The sequence below is a fragment of the Sorex fumeus genome, unplaced genomic scaffold, assembly GCF_029834395.1.
Source record: "Sorex fumeus unplaced genomic scaffold, SorFum_2.1 ptg000044l, whole genome shotgun sequence".
Classification (NCBI taxonomy): Eukaryota; Metazoa; Chordata; class Mammalia; order Eulipotyphla; family Soricidae; genus Sorex; species Sorex fumeus.
Genome location: NW_026606101.1, coordinates 38,404,975 through 38,423,405, shown reverse-complemented (window position 1 = coordinate 38,423,405; position 18,431 = coordinate 38,404,975). Strand labels below are relative to the sequence as shown.

Sequence of the window (18,431 nt, the reverse complement as noted above, 5' to 3'; positions counted from 1 at the left end):
TTTTATTTTATTTATTGAAGTCTATGGACTTCAATAGAGTCTTTATCTCCTTCCATGATGAAACCAGATATAAGACAGACTTTTGGAGGCTTTTGGATGTAAACTCCATCTATTGTCTAATTCCTGAGACATTAAATGGGGCATATATAAAGCTGAAGTTCCTCACCAGGCAAAAGAAAAAAGTTCTAATTGTGGAGAATCCAAGATAAAATGAAGCCTTCATCCTCTGCTTATTGCCTTCATCCTACAGCTTTGTTTTTATACAATCTGAGATCTAAGAATGGCTTAGATTTGTAAACGGTTGTTAAAAATCATCTTAATATATCCCAGTCTACTGCCTGCAAAGCTTAAGGTACTTACTATTCAGTCATTTCTGCACCAAGTAAGCTGACTCTTGGTCTAAATTACAAGAGACGTCACTCACCTCCCCAAAAGGTGTCTGGCATTCCTAAGAACTGGCACTATCATCTTAGGTTCTGTTAATTCTTGGTCTCCTTGATTCCTTCTGTATGCTTATTTTCTCTTTAAGTACAGTAATGCTAGCTTTAAAATGTTTCATATTTTCCCTGAGGAAATATGTGCACAATATCAAATACTAATGACAGATAAGTGAATATTCGCTCCCGTCAACAAGATCAATGGCAGAAATGGGTATCTGGCTCAGTTGCAGAGGTAGGGAAATACTCTAGAAGCCCCTGTATCTTTACTGTGACAGAAACAAAGTTCCCAATTAACGACAAGTCAGAGAGGAATCCAGGGACTGTGAGAAGATGAGCAACAGAACATTATCAGTGCTCCTGATCCTGATCCAGTTTCCACTTGACTGCACGTGCAAGAGAACAGCATCGGAGCCTCCCTAATATTGACTTACCTGTCCCCAACTCTCCTAGAACAGAGACACAGAAATAGGAGCATACTCAACCAGTATACCCTGGGCATTTCCCTCTAACTTTTGAAAACTCATGCTCTAACTGTCCTTGAAATGCCTCTGTATCAGAACTCAGAAAAACATAGCATATTTCAGCATTTCCTTGGCCATTAGAAGAATAAAGAATCACCATTTCCTGGAGAGCCATTACCTGGTTCAGTGCAGTTCTTGTTGTTCCAGAGTCCTCCATCTTCGGAAGTCAGAGTGTCATTCACCTGAAGTAACTTCCTACCACCCATCCACTGTCGGTCCTGCCCGAAGAGGTCCATTAAGTCAAGGTCTAGGAAGAGAAGATAATAACCACACATCACAAAGGGAAAAGTTAGCTATTACCAATGCTGGGCGCCCACTGCCTCAGTCAGTTATTGGCTTAGTCCTGCCTCTATCCTCTTAGGCCTCACCAATGTCCACTTAACCCTAAAGCAACGCAAGAATGAACTGTATGGATTCATTTATGTGTGCATTTTTTTCCAATGTTTTGACCATAGATGTTGGCTGGTTGTATGTGAAGATCCTAAATCCACAGGTGCAGATAACTATACATTATATGAAGATTTTCAAATGTAGGGGGTCGTTATCTCCAATCCGTGTTGTTTAATAGTCAATTGTAGTTGAGCCACCTTGCCTATAAATCCCTCACCCGTTCACCACCTGGATCCAATTAGGTGCAGCAGAGGTAGCTCTCAGCGATTGATAGGAAGTGGTATAGAACAGTTCCATATGGGTTAGCTTTGAGGTGTGTGGTCTAACCTGAGTTCCAGAGTTCTCCTGAAATTACACTAAAGTTGTCTGAAGTTTAACTCTCTTGATAAAGCACCCTCTATTGGCTGCTTAATTCCTATTTCCAATTATATGCTAAGAGACTTTTAAAAACAAGTTCTTCGGGAAGGAAGTCCTGGTTTATAGTTGCTAGTCAATTTCCAAGGTGTTAATAATTCCAATCAATATAATCTCACTGGACCAGATTTGGAAGAGATGGACACAGTAAGATGGGTCCAATAAGCTCCAATAAGGTCCAACATTCCCCCTACTAGTTTTCTCTTGACCATCTCCCAAAATAAGCCACTTGCAATTCAACATTAAGTCAGGATCTACTGCAGGGAGGTGGGAGGTCGCCCAAGCTAAGATACATTTTTAACATTCCCAGAACATGGGCCAGTAAATGCCACAAAACAAGATTTAAATAAACAGATTTTGAAAGCACAAATGGACTGGGCAGAAGACCACTGAATGCAGGTCAGTAATTGATTATAGACTGTGGGTGAGATCTCCAGTGAGATAACCATGGCATAGAGTGCCAGAGGAAGGAAGTGACTGCACCGGAAAGGAAATGCAATACATTCTGTTGAGGATCAGTTGGATTTGAATAGTCTGAAGCACTGAGATCTAGGAACTTTGTGTGGGTGTAGATGCCTCTGGGGAGAGAGCTATGCTAAAGAGAAAGTCAGGACAGTTATTAGCATACAGAGAAGGATGTGAGACATGAACGAATAAAGTTTCCTAGAAAGGGTGAGCATGCGGGATGAAAGAGAAGGGACAAAAGAAGGAATCTTGGGTAAATCAATATTTTTTTAGAGACCAAACAGAGTAAGAGGATTCAACAAATGTCCTTCAAAGAAATGCAAAGAAAAAGGGAAGTAGAGTCACAGAAGGTAATTTAAAACAAACAAAGGTTGAAGAAAATGTTGACCATACTGGACAGATCAAATAAGACAATGGCAAAGAAATGACAGCATGGAGCTGCAAGCACAGGGGTGCTTTCTTAAGGTTTGAGGTGATTGTGATGGCAAGATCTTCAGTATAGAGTTGCTGTGTTTAGCAAACTGATCTAAATGCAAGACATGGGCCTAATTTTCAAACTGTGTTCTTCACAGGAGGTCAAAGGCTGAACCCAGGCACATCAAACATGCTTTTCTGCAGTGTACAGTCTACCCAGTTTTTCATGGTGATTCAGTTTCCAAAATGGCTTCAACTGTATTGCTGAATTTGATCCTCATACTACCATTCAGGAAAGGAAAACAACTCATTGTCTATTCTATCCATTATTTTTGCCAACACCTAATTACTGTAAACTTAGAATAGGTGCTCTGTAATTACAAGTCAAAATAATTATTCCCACTTGTTGGATGATAAAGGGAGACATGGAAGTTTCTGGAAATCACATAAACCATCAGGGCATATGCAATAGCAATTTATACACTGAAGTCTTCCTTAAGTCAAAGCAACCTCCTCACAGACATTAAGTAATCAATATATCACACTGGTAAGTGGTATGCTGTTGGAATTATGTGTTGAAATTATGAGAAACCACATTCATAGTATTTTTAACCACAGAATCACAATTTGCATTTAAAAATTAAATAAAGTTCCAAGTAAAAAATAATCATGATAGGGGCTGGAGCAATAGCACAGCGGGTAGGGCGTTTGCCTTGCACGTGGCTGACACAAGTTCGATTCCCAGCATCCCATATGTTCCCTGAGCACTGCTAGGGGTAATTCCTGAGTGCAGAGCCAGGAGTAACCCCTGTGCATTGCCAGGTGTGACCCATAAGGCAAAAATCAATCAAACAAACAAAAAATAGCCAGGATAGGGGCTGGAGCAATAGCACTTCAGGTAGGGCATTTGCCTTGCACTCAGCCAAACCAGGTTCGATTTCCAGCATCCCTTATGGTCCCACAGCACCGCCAAGAGTAATTCCTAAGCTCAGAGCCAGGTATAACCCCTGTGCATGGCCAGGTGTGACCCAAAAAGCAAAATAATAATAATAATAATAATAATAATAATAATAATACTCTGTCACTGTCCTCCCGTTGTTCATCGATTTGTTCAAGCAGGCCCAGTAACGTCTCCATTGTGACACTTGTTACTGTGTTTGGCATATCAAATACGTCACGGGTAGTTTGCCAGGCTTTGCTGTGCGGGCGAGATACTCTCGGTAGCTTGCCAGGCTCTCTGAGAAGAGTGGAGGAATCAAACTCAGGTCAGCCATGTTGGCTGCATGCAAGGCAAATGCCCTACCTGCTGTGCTATCACTCCAGCCCAATAATAATCAGGATATCTAAATATATCTTATGAATACTAGTCAAGGGATTCCTACCTTAATTCTTAAAAAAAGGGGGGGAAATGTGGAACACCGGATTCAGGAACCTTTAATCCCCCCCAAAAAAAATCCTGAATACACATTCTCTACTACACATGGTACAGTCTCCAGGCAGGCACACAACTCAAACATTCATAAAATCAAAAAGGAAACATCATACCAAGTACCTTTTCAGACCAGAAAGCCACAAAAGTAGAAATAAATTCTACAAAAAGTGGGAAAAGATTAAATACTTGGACACTAAACATCATACTGGTAAACAGCAGCCAGATAAAAGAGGAAATCAAATAAGAAATAAAAAGATTTCTCAAAACAAATGAGAATGAAGATAGTAACAACCAGAACCTATGCAACACTGTAAAAGCAGTACTAAGGAGGAAGTTAATAGTTATTCAAGCACATACAAGAAGAAAGAAAAAACTCAATAAACAATCTAATTTCTCAGCTAGAGAAACTAGGAAAGAACAAGAAACAAGAACAAGAATACCAACACATATAGAAGTCAGGAGTTAACAAAAATGAGAGTGTAAATCAATGGCACAGGAAACAAGAAAACAGTACAAATGGTCAACAAAACGTGTTTGAGTTGGTTCTTTGAAAAAGTAAACAAGATTGTGGCAAATCTTTAGCTAGACTAACCAAAGGAAAAAAAGAAAGATAACCCAAATAAACAGTATTAGAGATCAGATGAAGAAATTATGAGAAACTTCAGAAATACAAACTATCAGAAGAGGTTACCATGATCACCTTTATGCTACCAAGCTTAAGAACCTAAAAGAAATAGATGAAATTTCAAATCACAGGAACTCCCAAGATTTAACCAAGAGGAAACAGAGACACTGAACAGACAGATCTTAAGTTAAAAAGAAGTAACAACTAAAAATCTCCCACCAAACAAAAGCACAGGCCCAGATGTATTCACTGGTGACTTCAAACAAAGCTTCAAAGAAGTTCAAATTCTTCAGGCTTTCAAAAATTGAGAAAATAGTAATCTTTCTTAACAGCCTCTATGAAGCCAATTCTAATAAGCCACTTATTACTATGAATCTAAAATCAGAAAGAAACACTACAAAAAAGAAAATTATAGACTAATATCCTTGATAGCACAGCGGTAGGGCGTTTGCCTTGCAAGCAGCCAATCTGGCCGACTCGAGTTCGATTCCTCCGCCCCTCTCGGAGAGCCCGGCAAGCTACCGAGAGTATCTCGCCTGCATGGCAGAGCCTGGCAAGCTACCCGTGACGTACTGATACGCCAAACACAGTAACAAGTCTCATGATGGGGACATTACAGGGCCCACTCAAGCAAATCAATGAACAACGGGAAGGACCATGACCGTGATCCTTGATGAACATCAATGCAAAGATTCTCCAAAAAAATCCTAGTGAGGGGCTGAAGCGATAGCACAGCAAGTAGGGCATTTGCCTTGCACGTGATCGACTCAGGTTCGATTCCCAGCATCCAATATGGCCCCCCCAGCACCGCCAGGAGTGATTCCTGAGTGCAGAGCCAGGAGTAACCCCTGTGCATTGCCGGGTGGACCCAGAAAGCAAAAAAAAAAAAAAAAAAAAAACTAGTGAACTGAACCCAACAAGATAACAAAAAGATTATACATCTGATTGAGTAAGGTTCAACCCTAAAAATGCAAGGATGTCTCAATATGTGCAAATCTATTAATGTAATATATCATATCAACAAAAGGAAATATAAAAATTATGGTTATATCAATTAAAAGTTTTAAAGAAGATCCAGTGTCCATTCTTAATTAAAAACAACTTCCAAAAGATAAGAGATATAATATGAACATACCTCAACATATTAATAGTCACGTACAACAAACCCACAGCCAAAAATCATACTTAATGTGGAAAACTGAAAGCCTTTACCCTGAGGTAAGGCACAAAGCCAGGATGTTCACTGTCACCACTCTTATTTAACATAGTTTTGGAAGTCTTCACCACAGCAATCAGACAAGAAAAAGATATCAAAGGAATACAAATTGGAAAAGAAGCCAAACTATTACTATTTACAGATGGCATGATAACACACATTTAAAACCCATAGAGTCTGAAAAAAATCTTAGAAACAGTAAACCAAAATAGCAAGATATATAACTATAAATAATACACAACTATTCATGACATTCCTGTATGCAAATAATGAGGTAGAAGAAAAGTACATTGATAAGATAATCTCTTTTAAAATAATGCCTCAAAACAGCAAATATCATGCTGAATGAAATAAGTCAGACATAAAGAAATAGACATAAAATAACTGGACTCATTTGTGGGATATTAAAAAAATAATATAGGACCAATAACCAGGACAATAAAAACAAGGGACAGGAGGACTGGTCCAAAGTTGGAAGCCTACCTCAAATGCTGGGGGAAAACGTAGCTAGGTGCAAAAGGGGCCACCATGACAAAGATAGCTGTAAATGAACACTCTGAATAAGAACTGCATGCTGAAAACAGGTAAAGAAACAAATATGATAACTTCTCAGCAATTATACTGCAAACCATAATGCCTCATATGTGAGACAGAGAGAGAGAGAGAATAAAGAGAGAGAGAGAGAGAAGGGGGGAGAGGGAGGAGGGAGGGAAACTTGGGACATTGGTGGTGGGAAATGTACACTGGTGGAAGGGTGAGTGTTGGAACACTGTATGACTGAAACTGGACCATGATCAGCTTTGTAATTCTGTATCTCATGATGATTCAATTAAAAAAACCATCAACTACCTAAGGTTCAACTAAGCAGGGGTGGGGGGTCTAAGACTTAAATATAGTGAAAACTGAAAATAACTGCTAAGAGAAATAGAAGAGAACACCAAGAAATGGAAACACATAACTTGTAACTGATTAGAAGAATCAACATTGTCAAAATGACATTTATATACAAAGTATTATTTTATTAGTGAAACACCCTGAGGTACAGTTATAGACTTACAAATTTTTGTGCTTGGATTTCAGTTATAGAATGATCAAGTACCATCCCACCACCAGTGCCCATTTTCCACCACCACGGGTCCCAGTATTTCTCCCACCTCCCCATCCCCCCCCATCCCACTCTGCCCCTGTGGCAGGGCAATCCCTTTTGTTCTCTCTCCTTTTGGGTGTTGTGGTTTATACAAAGTATTTTTAAGATTCATCCATTACCTTTTGAAAATTTAGTCACTGTGAATTACAAAGTTGTTTATGGTTGGATTTCAGGCATACAACGTTACAATCCCTCACTGATGTCTACTTCCCTCTACCAAGGTCTCCATTTTCTCTCCCACCCACTAGCCTCTCTCTAGCAGACACTTTATTTATAAATTTTTAGCACCGTGGTTTACATTAGTATTAATGATTCATGCTAAACACTTTTACTACCTTTCAGTATCCTCTCCTCCTCCAAAGTGACCACTTCCCTCCACTACTATCTTAGAGTTCTCTTTTCCATCTTATCCCTCTACCAACCCTGCCCTCAAAGAGGCAAACTTACCACTTAAGATTGATTTCTGGATAATACAGAGGGTAAGGTGTTTGCGCTGCATGTGGCCAACTAAGGTGTTATCCCCAGCATCCCTTATGGTCCCCAGAGGACCACCAGGAATAATTCCTGAATGCAGAGCCAGAAATAACCCATGAGAATCACCTGATGTGATCAAAAAAGCACGCACGCACACACACACACACACACACACACACACACAAAATGACTGATTCTCATGATTTTTGTTTCTACTGCCTTTGGGCATCTGTTACTCCCCTATATATTTATATCCTACGTCACATGATCACTTGATATCCTCTTATTCATCAATTTGCTCGAGTGGGCGCCAGTAACATCTCCATTCATCCCTGTTGCGTGCTAGCATAGCCCAATGGTATCTGCTCATTCTAGGAACATGAAGAACCTCAAACCGATCATTCAGGGTCATGACGAAGAAGTCTGACCATCTCTTAGGTGGGCGTCCATGCGGTCTTTTGACATCCTGTGGAATCCAGTTGGTAATGGCTCTAGTCCAGCGGTCACCTCTAAATCTAAAACATGTCCAGCTCATCTGATTTTCGATGCCTTGGCAAACGAGACAGTGTCCCTGATTCTTGAGCGTTGATGGAGGTCGGAACTCCGGATTCTTTCTCCCATTTGAGTGAAGCGTGATACTCCAAGCATAGCTCTTAGATTCCTCTTTGGGAGACCCAAATAGCGTTCTCATCCTATTTTCGTAGGTCCCAGGTCTCTGAGACATATGTTAATGCAGGAAGAACAGTGAAATCGAAGAGATGTGCTCGGAACTGGAGGTTCTTCATCCTCTTAGTTATTTCTTTGATGCTCTAGAAGGCGTTCCAAGCCACTCTCTTCTCCTGTGCAACTCAGGTGCCAGGTCATACATCATGTTGATTTCTCGACCTAGGTACACATAACTGTTGCATTTGGAGATGGTCGTTCCATTGAGAGTGAATGGAACATAAGAAACAAGACTGTTTCTCATGAACATTGTCTTGTGAGATTCAGCTGTAATCCGACCTTTCCACACTCACGGTCAAAGTCGGCCAGCATTTGTGCCGCTTGGCTGATGTTTGGTGTTATCAGAACTATGTCATCAGCAAAGCAGAGGTGGTATAGTTGCCAACCATCTATCTTCACTCCCATTCCTTCCCATTCTAGTTGCATGAAGTTCTCGAGGATGGCACTGAAGAGTTTCGGTGAAATAGTATCACCCTACCCAACCCCTCTCCTGACATCGATGATCACTTCTTTGTAGAATGGTGAGGTCCTGGTAGTGAATCTCCAATACAGCTCACGGAGGATCCTGATGTATTAAGTTTGAACACCCTAATTGGCTAGGGCTTCGATGACCGCTTCCATCTCAACAGAATCAAAGGCCTTCTTTAAATCAATGAACGTTGGATAGAGCGGCATCTTGAATTCCCAAGAAACCTCAATGAGCTTGGTTAACGTGTGGATATGGTTGATGGTGCTGAATCCTTTGCGGAACCCGGCTTGCTCACATGGTTGTCCTTCAACTAGTGTTCTGCCATATTCAGGATGACTCGAGTGAACAGCTTGTAGACGACAGACGATAGGCAGATTGGGGAATTGTTGCCAATGTCATGGATGTCTCCCTTCTTGTACAGAAGTACAGTCCTGCTGGTTTTCCATTGGGATGGAACCTTGCATTCGTACAGGTAGTGTGTGAAGAGCCAAGCCAGTGTATTGATGAGTGCTGATGGTAGGTTCTTCAGGTGTTCAGGTCTGATCTTGCTGAGTCAGGTGCTGTTCATTTCTTTACTGACGAAATGGTGTGTCAGATTTTGGGAGGGAGAACGTTGGGAACGACATATCCTACATATGAGGGAAATCATTCTGTGTTGGCCTCTTTTTCTCTGACTAAGTTCACTTATCATGATACTGTTTATTTTATTTTTTTTATTTAATTTTCTTTATTTAGCATTGTTTTTACTAAACCATCAGCACTGAATCACAGCAAAGTAAAAACTCCACTCTGGGATATATGTATATATTTACATATATATTCTTTTATTTATTTATTTATTTATTTATTTATTGAATCACTGTGGGAAAGGTTACAAAGCTTTCAGGTTTAGGTCTCAGTCATGCAAATATCAAACACATTTCCCTTTACCAATACTTATTTTTTACCATGAAGAACCCCAATAAAACCCCACCCTCCACCCCTCCCAGTCCCTGTGAGGCAGATGAATTCTAGTTAACACTCTATCTGCTTTGATTAGATTCATTGTTTCAATAAAAGATTCACCACTATTATTTAGAGTTTACCCCCCCCCCCAAATCAGACATGCTGAAAAAGCATTGTGAAGTGATTTGCTTTCTACAGATGGGTTCAAGAATTAAATGTTGGTTTTGGATTTCTGCTATTTTACTTATTGACCCTGGAAGTATTTCTACTGAAAGTCAGATAGTTAAGAAATTGGTTTCTGTGCTCTGGAGTCGTGGCCGTGCTGGAGAGCCGCTCGTAGGGGGCAACTGGTGGCCTCGGTAGAGCGTGAAGGGTGGACCGAAACGTCCCCCTTCCCATGAGGTTTTAGTCGCCCCCACACCTCCGGCTCATACCTGCTGTCCACAAGGCTCCGATGCGGCCGCCATCTTTCTTTCCAGAGAGGAGAGGGCGAATGGGGCAACACCCTTTCCCCTCCGGACAGACATGATGGCCTGGATCAATGCATAGTCTGTTCACTTTTCTGCTCCAAGCTGCCGGGTTCTGCATTAAGTCCTTGTGCTTCTGGGGCCGTGGCCGTGCTGGAGAGCCGCTCGTGGGGGGCAACTGGTGACCTCGGTAGGGTGTGAAGGATGGACCGGAACGCCCCCCTTCCCATGAGGTTTTAGTCGCCCCCACACCCCCGGCTCATACCTGCTGTCCACAAGGCTCCCATGCAGCCACCATCCTTCTTTCCAGAGAAGAGAGGGCAAATGGGGCAACACCCTTTCCCCTCCGGGCAGACATGATGGCCTGGATTAACGCATAGTCCGTTCACTTTTCTGCTCCAAGCTGCTGGGTTCTGCATTAAGTCCTTGTGTTTCTGGGGCTGTGGCCATGCTCCAAACTTAACTCTGATTTTCAGAGAGAAATGTTGGGTGGTTTACTTCCCATGGATCACTTTGTATATAGAGAGATGTCGCTTACATGGCTGCGCAGTTTTGAGGAAAAGTCTAGTTCCTGCATACTCGAGCTGTGCTTGTAGAGGCTTCTGGTCACTGGGGTTCCATCTGGGGGAGGCAGGATGCGGTACCTACCCCATCTGGGACTTCCCGATGATCTCGGCTCTTTTGGAACCTGTTTTTTTTTTCCCCCCTCCGGGAGCTGTGGATACCGCCCTCCATGTGGCCCTTCTCTTCGGCTGTATGCTGTAAAGATGGCGCTGGGGGGCTGGCTGTGGGTGTGACTTCCGGAATCAGAGGTTACCTACGAGCTGTAATCCCGGCAGATTTGAGGAAAAGTCCTAGTTCCCACATATTCAAGCTGTACTTGTAGAGGCTTCTGGTCACCGGGGTTCCATCTGGGGGAGGCGGGATGCGGTACCTACCCCATCTGGGACTTCCCGATGATCTCGGCTCTTTTTGGAACCTGTTTTTTTTTTCCTCCAGGAGCTGTGGATCCCGCCCTCCATGTGGCCCTTCTCTTCGGCTCTATGCTATAAAGATGGCGCTGGGGGGTGGGCTGTGGGTGTGACTTCTGGAATCAGAGGTTACCTGGGAGTTGTAGTCCCGGCAGATTTGAGGAAAAGTCCTAGTTCCCACATACTCGAGCTGTGCTTGTAGAGGCTTCTGGTCACCAGGGTTCCATCTGGGGGAGGCGGGATGCAGTACCTACCCCATCTGGGACTTCCCGATGATCTCGGCTCTTTTTGGAACCTATTTTCTTTTCCCCTCCGGGAGCTGTGGATCCTGCCCTCCATGTGGCCCTTCTCTTTGGCTGTATGCTGTCTCATGATACTGTTTAAATCTATCCTTGTTAGAGCAAAGCCTACTTACAGATTTAATATGATAAAATTATATTGAATAAATAAAAAGTATTGCAAAATTTCAATAATGTTCTTCAAAAGCTTGGAACAACTTCTACAAAATTTTGTATGGCACTATAAGAACTTCCTGAAGAGTTAAAGCTTTTCTAAGGAGAAAAATATGAAAGACATTGTATTTCTCAACTTTGAACTATACTACAAAATGTAATTTAAAAAATCTCTTATATCAAACTCCCTTTGCTCCATCCAAACACCTATGGAAAGCGTCCAATTATTCGAAATGATCACTTGGAAAAAAAATCTGAGTGTTGAAAATAGGTAAAGGAATACACATAAAAGCCTTTCAGTATCTGTTTTGCAAACCATAGTGCCCCAAAGGAGAGAGAGAGTGAGAGTGAGTGAGAGAGAGAGAGAGAAAAGAAAAGTGCCTACCAAAGAACCAGGTGAGGGAGGGTAAAAAAACTGGGGGCACTGGTGGTGTGAAATGTACAGTGGTAAAGAGAAAAGGGACAGGTGGTGGAACATTATATGACTGAAAATCATGAACAAATTTGTAATTATGTATCTCACTGTAATTCAATTAAAAAATTTTTAATTATAAAAAACCTGTGCAGCACTAAAATAGAGTTCCAGACTAATGAAACAGAATTGAAAGTTCTGAATTAAACCTCTAGATTTATGAACAGTTAATTTATGACAAAGGAGCAAAAACATCTCTTCCATATATGATGTTAGGAAATATGGATAACCATATGTAAAAAGATAAAATTAAAACCATATCTCACACCATTCACATAGGTAAACTCAATTCACTCTAAGTGAATTAAAGACCTTAAGATCAGACTAGAATGCATAAAGTACAGTGAAGAAAAAATTTGAAAAACTCTCCAGGAAATTGACCACAGAGGTGTCTTCACAGATGACCACAGAGGTAAAGATCACACCAAAAAATGGGACCGTATAAAAGTAAAAAGCTTCTGTACAACAAAATAAACTAAACTATAATTTAAAAAAAGGCACCCTACAGAATTGGAGAAAATATTTGCACACAGTACATAAGATATCCAAGATCCATAAAGCACTCACAAAACTCAACAACAAAATATCTGATGACCCCATCCACAAATGGGAAGATGAGATAAACTGATACTTCTTCAAAGAAGACATACAGATGGCCATTAGGCATATAAAAAAAAAGTGCTCATCATCACTGATGATCAGAAAACCATGAAGTAAAACAACACTGAAATATCATCTCATACCAGTGCAAACGGCATATCTCAAAATGTATGGAATTGGCAGAGTTGTATGAATCAGAGTTGGTGGGGTTGTTATCAGAAAGAATCTTCATCTACTTTTGGCGGGAATGCTGTCTGGGCCAACTTCTATGGAAAGCAACATGAAGATATCTTTTAAAAAATATATATGAATAGAACTCCCATATAACCTAGTTATATCACTTCTTGGCATCTATTCAAAAAACACAAAAACATTAATTTGAAAGGACATATGTAAACCTATGTTCATCACAGTACTTACTACAATAGCCAAGATACAGAAACAAGATCAAGGAGTTGTAGTTTATGCACATAATGGAATACTATGCAGCTCTAAGAAGGGGCAAAATCATGGAATTAGTAGCAATGTAGATGGAACTAGGGGGTACCATGCTCAGTTAAGTAATTCAGAAAGTAAGGGACAGATATAGAATGATCTCTCTCATATGTGACACCTAAAGATATTCAGCAAGATAGCAACAAAAGGCTATAGAAAACACAACAGAAGAACTGATCCACAGAACTAACTTTTCTGGGAGGGGGGGGAGAGCAGAGTTGAAAAGATGGAGTATTGGGAGGTGATATACTGATGATAGAAATGGTACTGGAATAATGTACACATGAAAACATCATTAACAGTATTGTAAATCAATAATCAATACTTCAATCAAAACTTTACAATATTGTAAATCAATACTCATTACTTGAAATTAAAGAATCCTGGAGAATGCCAGCCTAACCAGAATAACTGAGACTTAACTATTTGTATACGAGGCAGCCACATATATTAGTCATACAAAATTGTGAGGACAATAATAAAAATAATTCAAGGTTAAAACAAAACATTAGATTCTAATGGACCTGAGCGGTTTAGTCACATAGGATGAAGAACCAGAGACAAGTACCTGGATGAAGTCTCAGTGAATCAAAGCACTTCTGCAGATGTGCACCTCAGATGCCTCAGGCATAAGAGTGCATAGATATTTATCCATCTACTCCCAATCTCCCTTTGGTTTAAAGATTTCCTAGAGGACTTCCAGCCTGTCACACTGGTGTCCAAGGTGGACTCTGGCGCCCAGAACAAGGCCAGAGATAATGAAATGCAGTAAAGCGTCAGTGGCAGTATAGCTAGAAGAAAGTGCTATGGCTATGGCACCACTGGCATCTGCCAGACTCCAGGATTTCCTACGAAAGAGTTTCTTATGAACTGAAGAAGGGGCCATTCTTCCACTCACACAATCTCGGTCAAGGAAAAGTGCTTTGTGAGACTGCAATCCTATTACTCAGGAAGACTCCAAAGATCTGCAAAGAGGGAAAAGTGTCCCTTCCAATGACTTCCAAAGTTCTTTCTTAGGCCAAGTTTCCATGGCTCTGCAATTCTGAGAGAAAAGCTGATACCAATTAAGAGATGTAAAAATAAAGCCAGCTATTGTGCAGAAAATTAGAGGATTTTTTTTAAAACATAATGATCCAATATCTTCAGGAATTAGAGACTATTAAGGCAGCACCTCTGTATTCCAAAATCTACAAACTTTTATCTCAACAAAAATATGTTAGACCACTGATATATTAATGCAAAAGCCAGAGTCTGAGAAAACAAGAAGGATGAAAGCAAAGTATTCACGAGCATTCACTGATTCTCCATTCTGAGAATCAAGAATGATAACAGTATACCCCATTTCACTCCTGCTCATAAAATTCCCAGTGAGGAAGGGGCAGTTGGTTCTGGAATCAACTTAATTTAGGAATAAAAAAAAGACAGTGTTAATCTAAGACCACATCAACTACAATTTAATATTTGTTATGGCTTCCATTTATTAAGAGTCCATTATGTGGGAAAAACTTTCCATTCTTCAACATTTTCATCGTAACAGCAGTCTTATTTTGAACTATTAGCTCCATTTACAAATAACAAAACTGAACTATGTTGAGATTGAAAACTTGCCCAAGGTCTTTAAACTGAGCTGAGCCTGAGAGTGAAAGAAATGGGATTTGAACACAGGTCTGGTGACCCCAAAGGCAATAACCCTGACAGATCCCTAGAGGGAATGAAACCAACCCAGTTGCAATAGCTATAGAAAGAGAGATCACAGCCTGGACCTGTGTATTTATCACAGGGGTAAATGCAGTCTCACTGGAACTATGACCAGAAGGTTGTTTTCCTAGCAATGATTGCGAATAGCAGTGTTGCACAAGCCTCAGTCCATAAACGCATCACAATGAGAAAATAAATGGTTCTAAAACTACACTCAATGCACAATGCCACCCCCAGTGCATATTTCCAAGAGACTAGGGGGTCAGGACACAATGGGAGGGTTACATGCTGGGGTTCAGGGAGGCAGTGCCAAGGGCGCATAGTGGGAAGATGAAGTGGGAGTGGAGAGGTGTTGCATTTGGGGTGTTCACTGCTCTTCACTCACTCCCAATTTTCTTGGTCTTCTCTGCTAGAGACAGAGGCTGTTCGGCAGAGCTACACTTGAGCAATGTCAACAAAAACACTTGGCCCTTGTCCACTGCATTCTTGGCTCCTCGTCTGGCAGGCTCTGGAAGTTGCATGTTGGCCTAATTAGTCAGAGGAGGAGGGCGCGCGGGTGGGGGTGAAGAGAGAGGCAGCAAACTCATGTGTCACATGTCACCACAGAGCTGCACGGATGACTGCAGATACCAAGAAAGAGGCACAGGAGCGGACCCTGGAGATAGTGTGGGGTGCCTGCCGGAGGGAAAGTTTCCAACACAGACTCCAGCCACACGCACAAAGGAAGGAAAGAAAGTGAAGGCTGCGTGCCAAGTTTCCATTACAGAGCCTCACGCTCACTCTCTCTGTGTGTTCCCTCTCCTCTCTACCCTCCCTATCCTCTCCTTTCCTCTGCTCCTCTCTCTCCACCACTCTCTCTCCTCTCTGTTCTCCTCCTGTCTCACCCTCTCCCCTTTATCTTCTCTTTCCTCTCTCCTCTCTTTCACCATTCTTGCTAACTCGCTCACTCTAGTCCCCCTCCCTTTTCCCATTTCACCCTTGTCTTACAGTGACTAGGACAGAAAGTCCAAGGATTTCAGACTACAAGAACAGCTTGCGGGGGAGCTGAGCAGAGCCCAGCTGAACCAACCACGTTTCACACATCACCTCACTCCAGGATCTTTAGGGACTTCCTACAGTCTTCCTACTGCTGCTGCTGAGGTTAAAAGCAGCTGATCCAGGACTTCAGGCTCAAAGTGGCTGCAAAGCCCGGGCATACACGTTCCCACCTCTGGAGCCTGGGGAAGTGGTCTCATGGGATCAGCTGGTCGAGAGCACAGGAAAAAGGCCCCCTCCCCAAGAGCTGGAATGCTACATTTCTGACTGAAAGCTGGGATGGAGCAAGTCACTGAACCCATCAAACAACCAGAGTTGCTGTCCCCTCTCTGTCCCCTCTGCAGATGAAGAAACTGAGTCTGGGGAAGTCTAATGCAACACTGGCAGGGAGAAAATGAAGCTCATGGCGCAAGAGGCCGGCCAATTAGGCAGTGACTGACGCTGACCCTTTAGGCTGGCTCAGCGATGCTCACTGAGGCTATAAATACCTCGCCCTGCAGTTTACACAGCTGCCTCCACTCTGCACACCCTAGTCCTCATCCCAAGATCAGAGGTCAAGTTTGCATAAGTTCACAGCTAGCAGACAGTCTTCTGCCTTAGGAGGGTGAGAGAAAGGCCCAGGGAGGCAAGTAATGAGGCCCCGGCACTGACCTTATGCTCATGGATTTCCATCAGGATTTTCCAGCCATAAGCAGAGCTTCTCTCATTGTTCTTGGACCTAGGGAAGATGCACCTCAAACCCACCCAAAAGACAGGAAGAGGCCCTAGGCCAAAAGGGCAGGGTGCTGCCTGCTCAAAGCTCATAGAAACACAAAGACAAATCCACAGAAAGACTCACTGCAAGGAGCCCTTGTTAAGACTTCTCACTGATGATGTTTACACCCGCTGTCCAGGAGAATCTGGCAAACCAGAAAACCGGGCAAGTTCAGTTTTCCCTCTCCCATTAACCTCTGCGGCAATCACAGCAGCAGCTTTCATGAGGAATATAAAAGCTGCCCAATTTCCAGGCACCTGGTCACCTGTTCATGGGGGAAGGCCCCAAGGAAAGTCCTCCTGCTGAGGGACAGATCCCTTCACTCAGGGATGGAAACAGAGACAAAGTGGCCCCAAGTCCCTCGCCCCACTGAAGGCTGACCTCTAAAATCTGCTCAGGGAAATCTGTTAGCAGAACCCCTGGTCCTTGCTCTCTCTGTGTGTGAGTGTGTGTGTGTGTGTGTGTGTGTGTGTGTGTGTAAGGGGTTTGTGTGTGTGGAGGGGGGAGCTCAAACTGCTGGTGCTCAGATCTGGAAGAGCCAGAATCTGCATGAGACATTCAGAGCTTCTCCTGCCAGGATTCAAGGGGCAGCCCTGACCCTGGAAACGCTCCAGATTCTGCCCATGCCTTTCATCAGGGGAAACAGACAGGCCCCCTTACCCATCTCCCATACACACCCACCAAGGGAGGGGAGAGGAACAAACCTTCTCATTCCCTATAAATGCCAAAATTCCTCCTGCTGCAGCTGGAGTGCTTGCCCTGTATGCAGCTGACCTGCGTTCTATCTCCAACATCTTAAAGGTCCCCCTGCACTGCTAGTAGTAACTCTTGAGTGCAGAGCCTGGAGTAGCCCTAAGAATCAACAGTTGTGTCCCAGGATCCATCCCCAACTGCTCCCGCTGCTACAACTCCCCTTTCTGATGCCCAGAGCTACACAGCTCCACAAGCATGCCTATGTCACGCCCCTTTGAAGCTGAGCTTTAGGAACCAGAACTGATCAAGTACCCAGTTGAAAGGTATGAGCTAAGAGTTCCAAAGACTGATTGCCACAATTGCTCGGTAACACAGAACCATAGTGAGGTACTGTGTAAGGGTTGGGGGTTCAAATAATGCTACCTCTTGAAGGAAGACCTTCCTCAGGGAGCCTAAGGCCCTGGAGAAAGAGCTCCTTCATCTTCAGGACAGCTCCGCAGACAGAACCGTTGTCTGCTCATCATCATTAAGTTCTGCCCCCCCCCCCCCCATTCTGCCCATGTAATTGGCCCCAGGGAGCCCTGCCTGTTTGTGTGTTTCTCTTCTGCCTATCCCTCTAGTCTGAAATTTGATGGATGTGCTACTACATTTAGTGTCACAGTGGTTCACGGGTGTCACCATCGCCTGCCTGGGATTGCTCAAGGCAACCAGCACACCCAAGGGAAGGGGGAAGAGTTGAATATCAAAGAGGCTCTAGATCATTCATTAGAGACAAGGTCCTTCATTTGGGGTGCTAAATTTGAACAAAAGGTCCAGAATCCAGCTTTTATCTGGATCAGGCCGAATAGCTTGTATCAGGAGTGTGTGGGAAATGCAGTGCCCAGGGCCTGCCTCAGATCTCTGGCATGAGATGCTGCCCTCAGACAGGTAACTCATGCACTCCTTGGTGTGAGAAGCTCCACTACACTGTGCTCTCTTTATCCTTGTGTCCCCTTCAAGGCCCTAGTAGAGTGCTCACCTTGCTCTCCCCATCTTTCAGGCTCCAAACACAAACAACTCCCTAACTTTCAATATTGGCATGACACTGAGCACTGCAGAAGCTCTAAACACCAAGCACCC

General features: G+C 42.8%; 1 protein-coding gene across 1 annotated transcript in view; it reads right to left on the bottom strand.

The window, feature by feature from the left end:
• SLC24A3 (solute carrier family 24 member 3) overlaps positions 1-18,431 on the bottom strand; it is a 679,502-nt gene that overhangs the window by 571,189 nt on the left and 89,882 nt on the right. Inside the window, exon 2 of the mRNA XM_056121654.1 lies at positions 1,080-1,208. Within this exon, the coding sequence (XP_055977629.1) occupies positions 1,080-1,208 (129 nt within the window). The remainder of the gene's footprint in view (positions 1-1,079; positions 1,209-18,431) is intronic.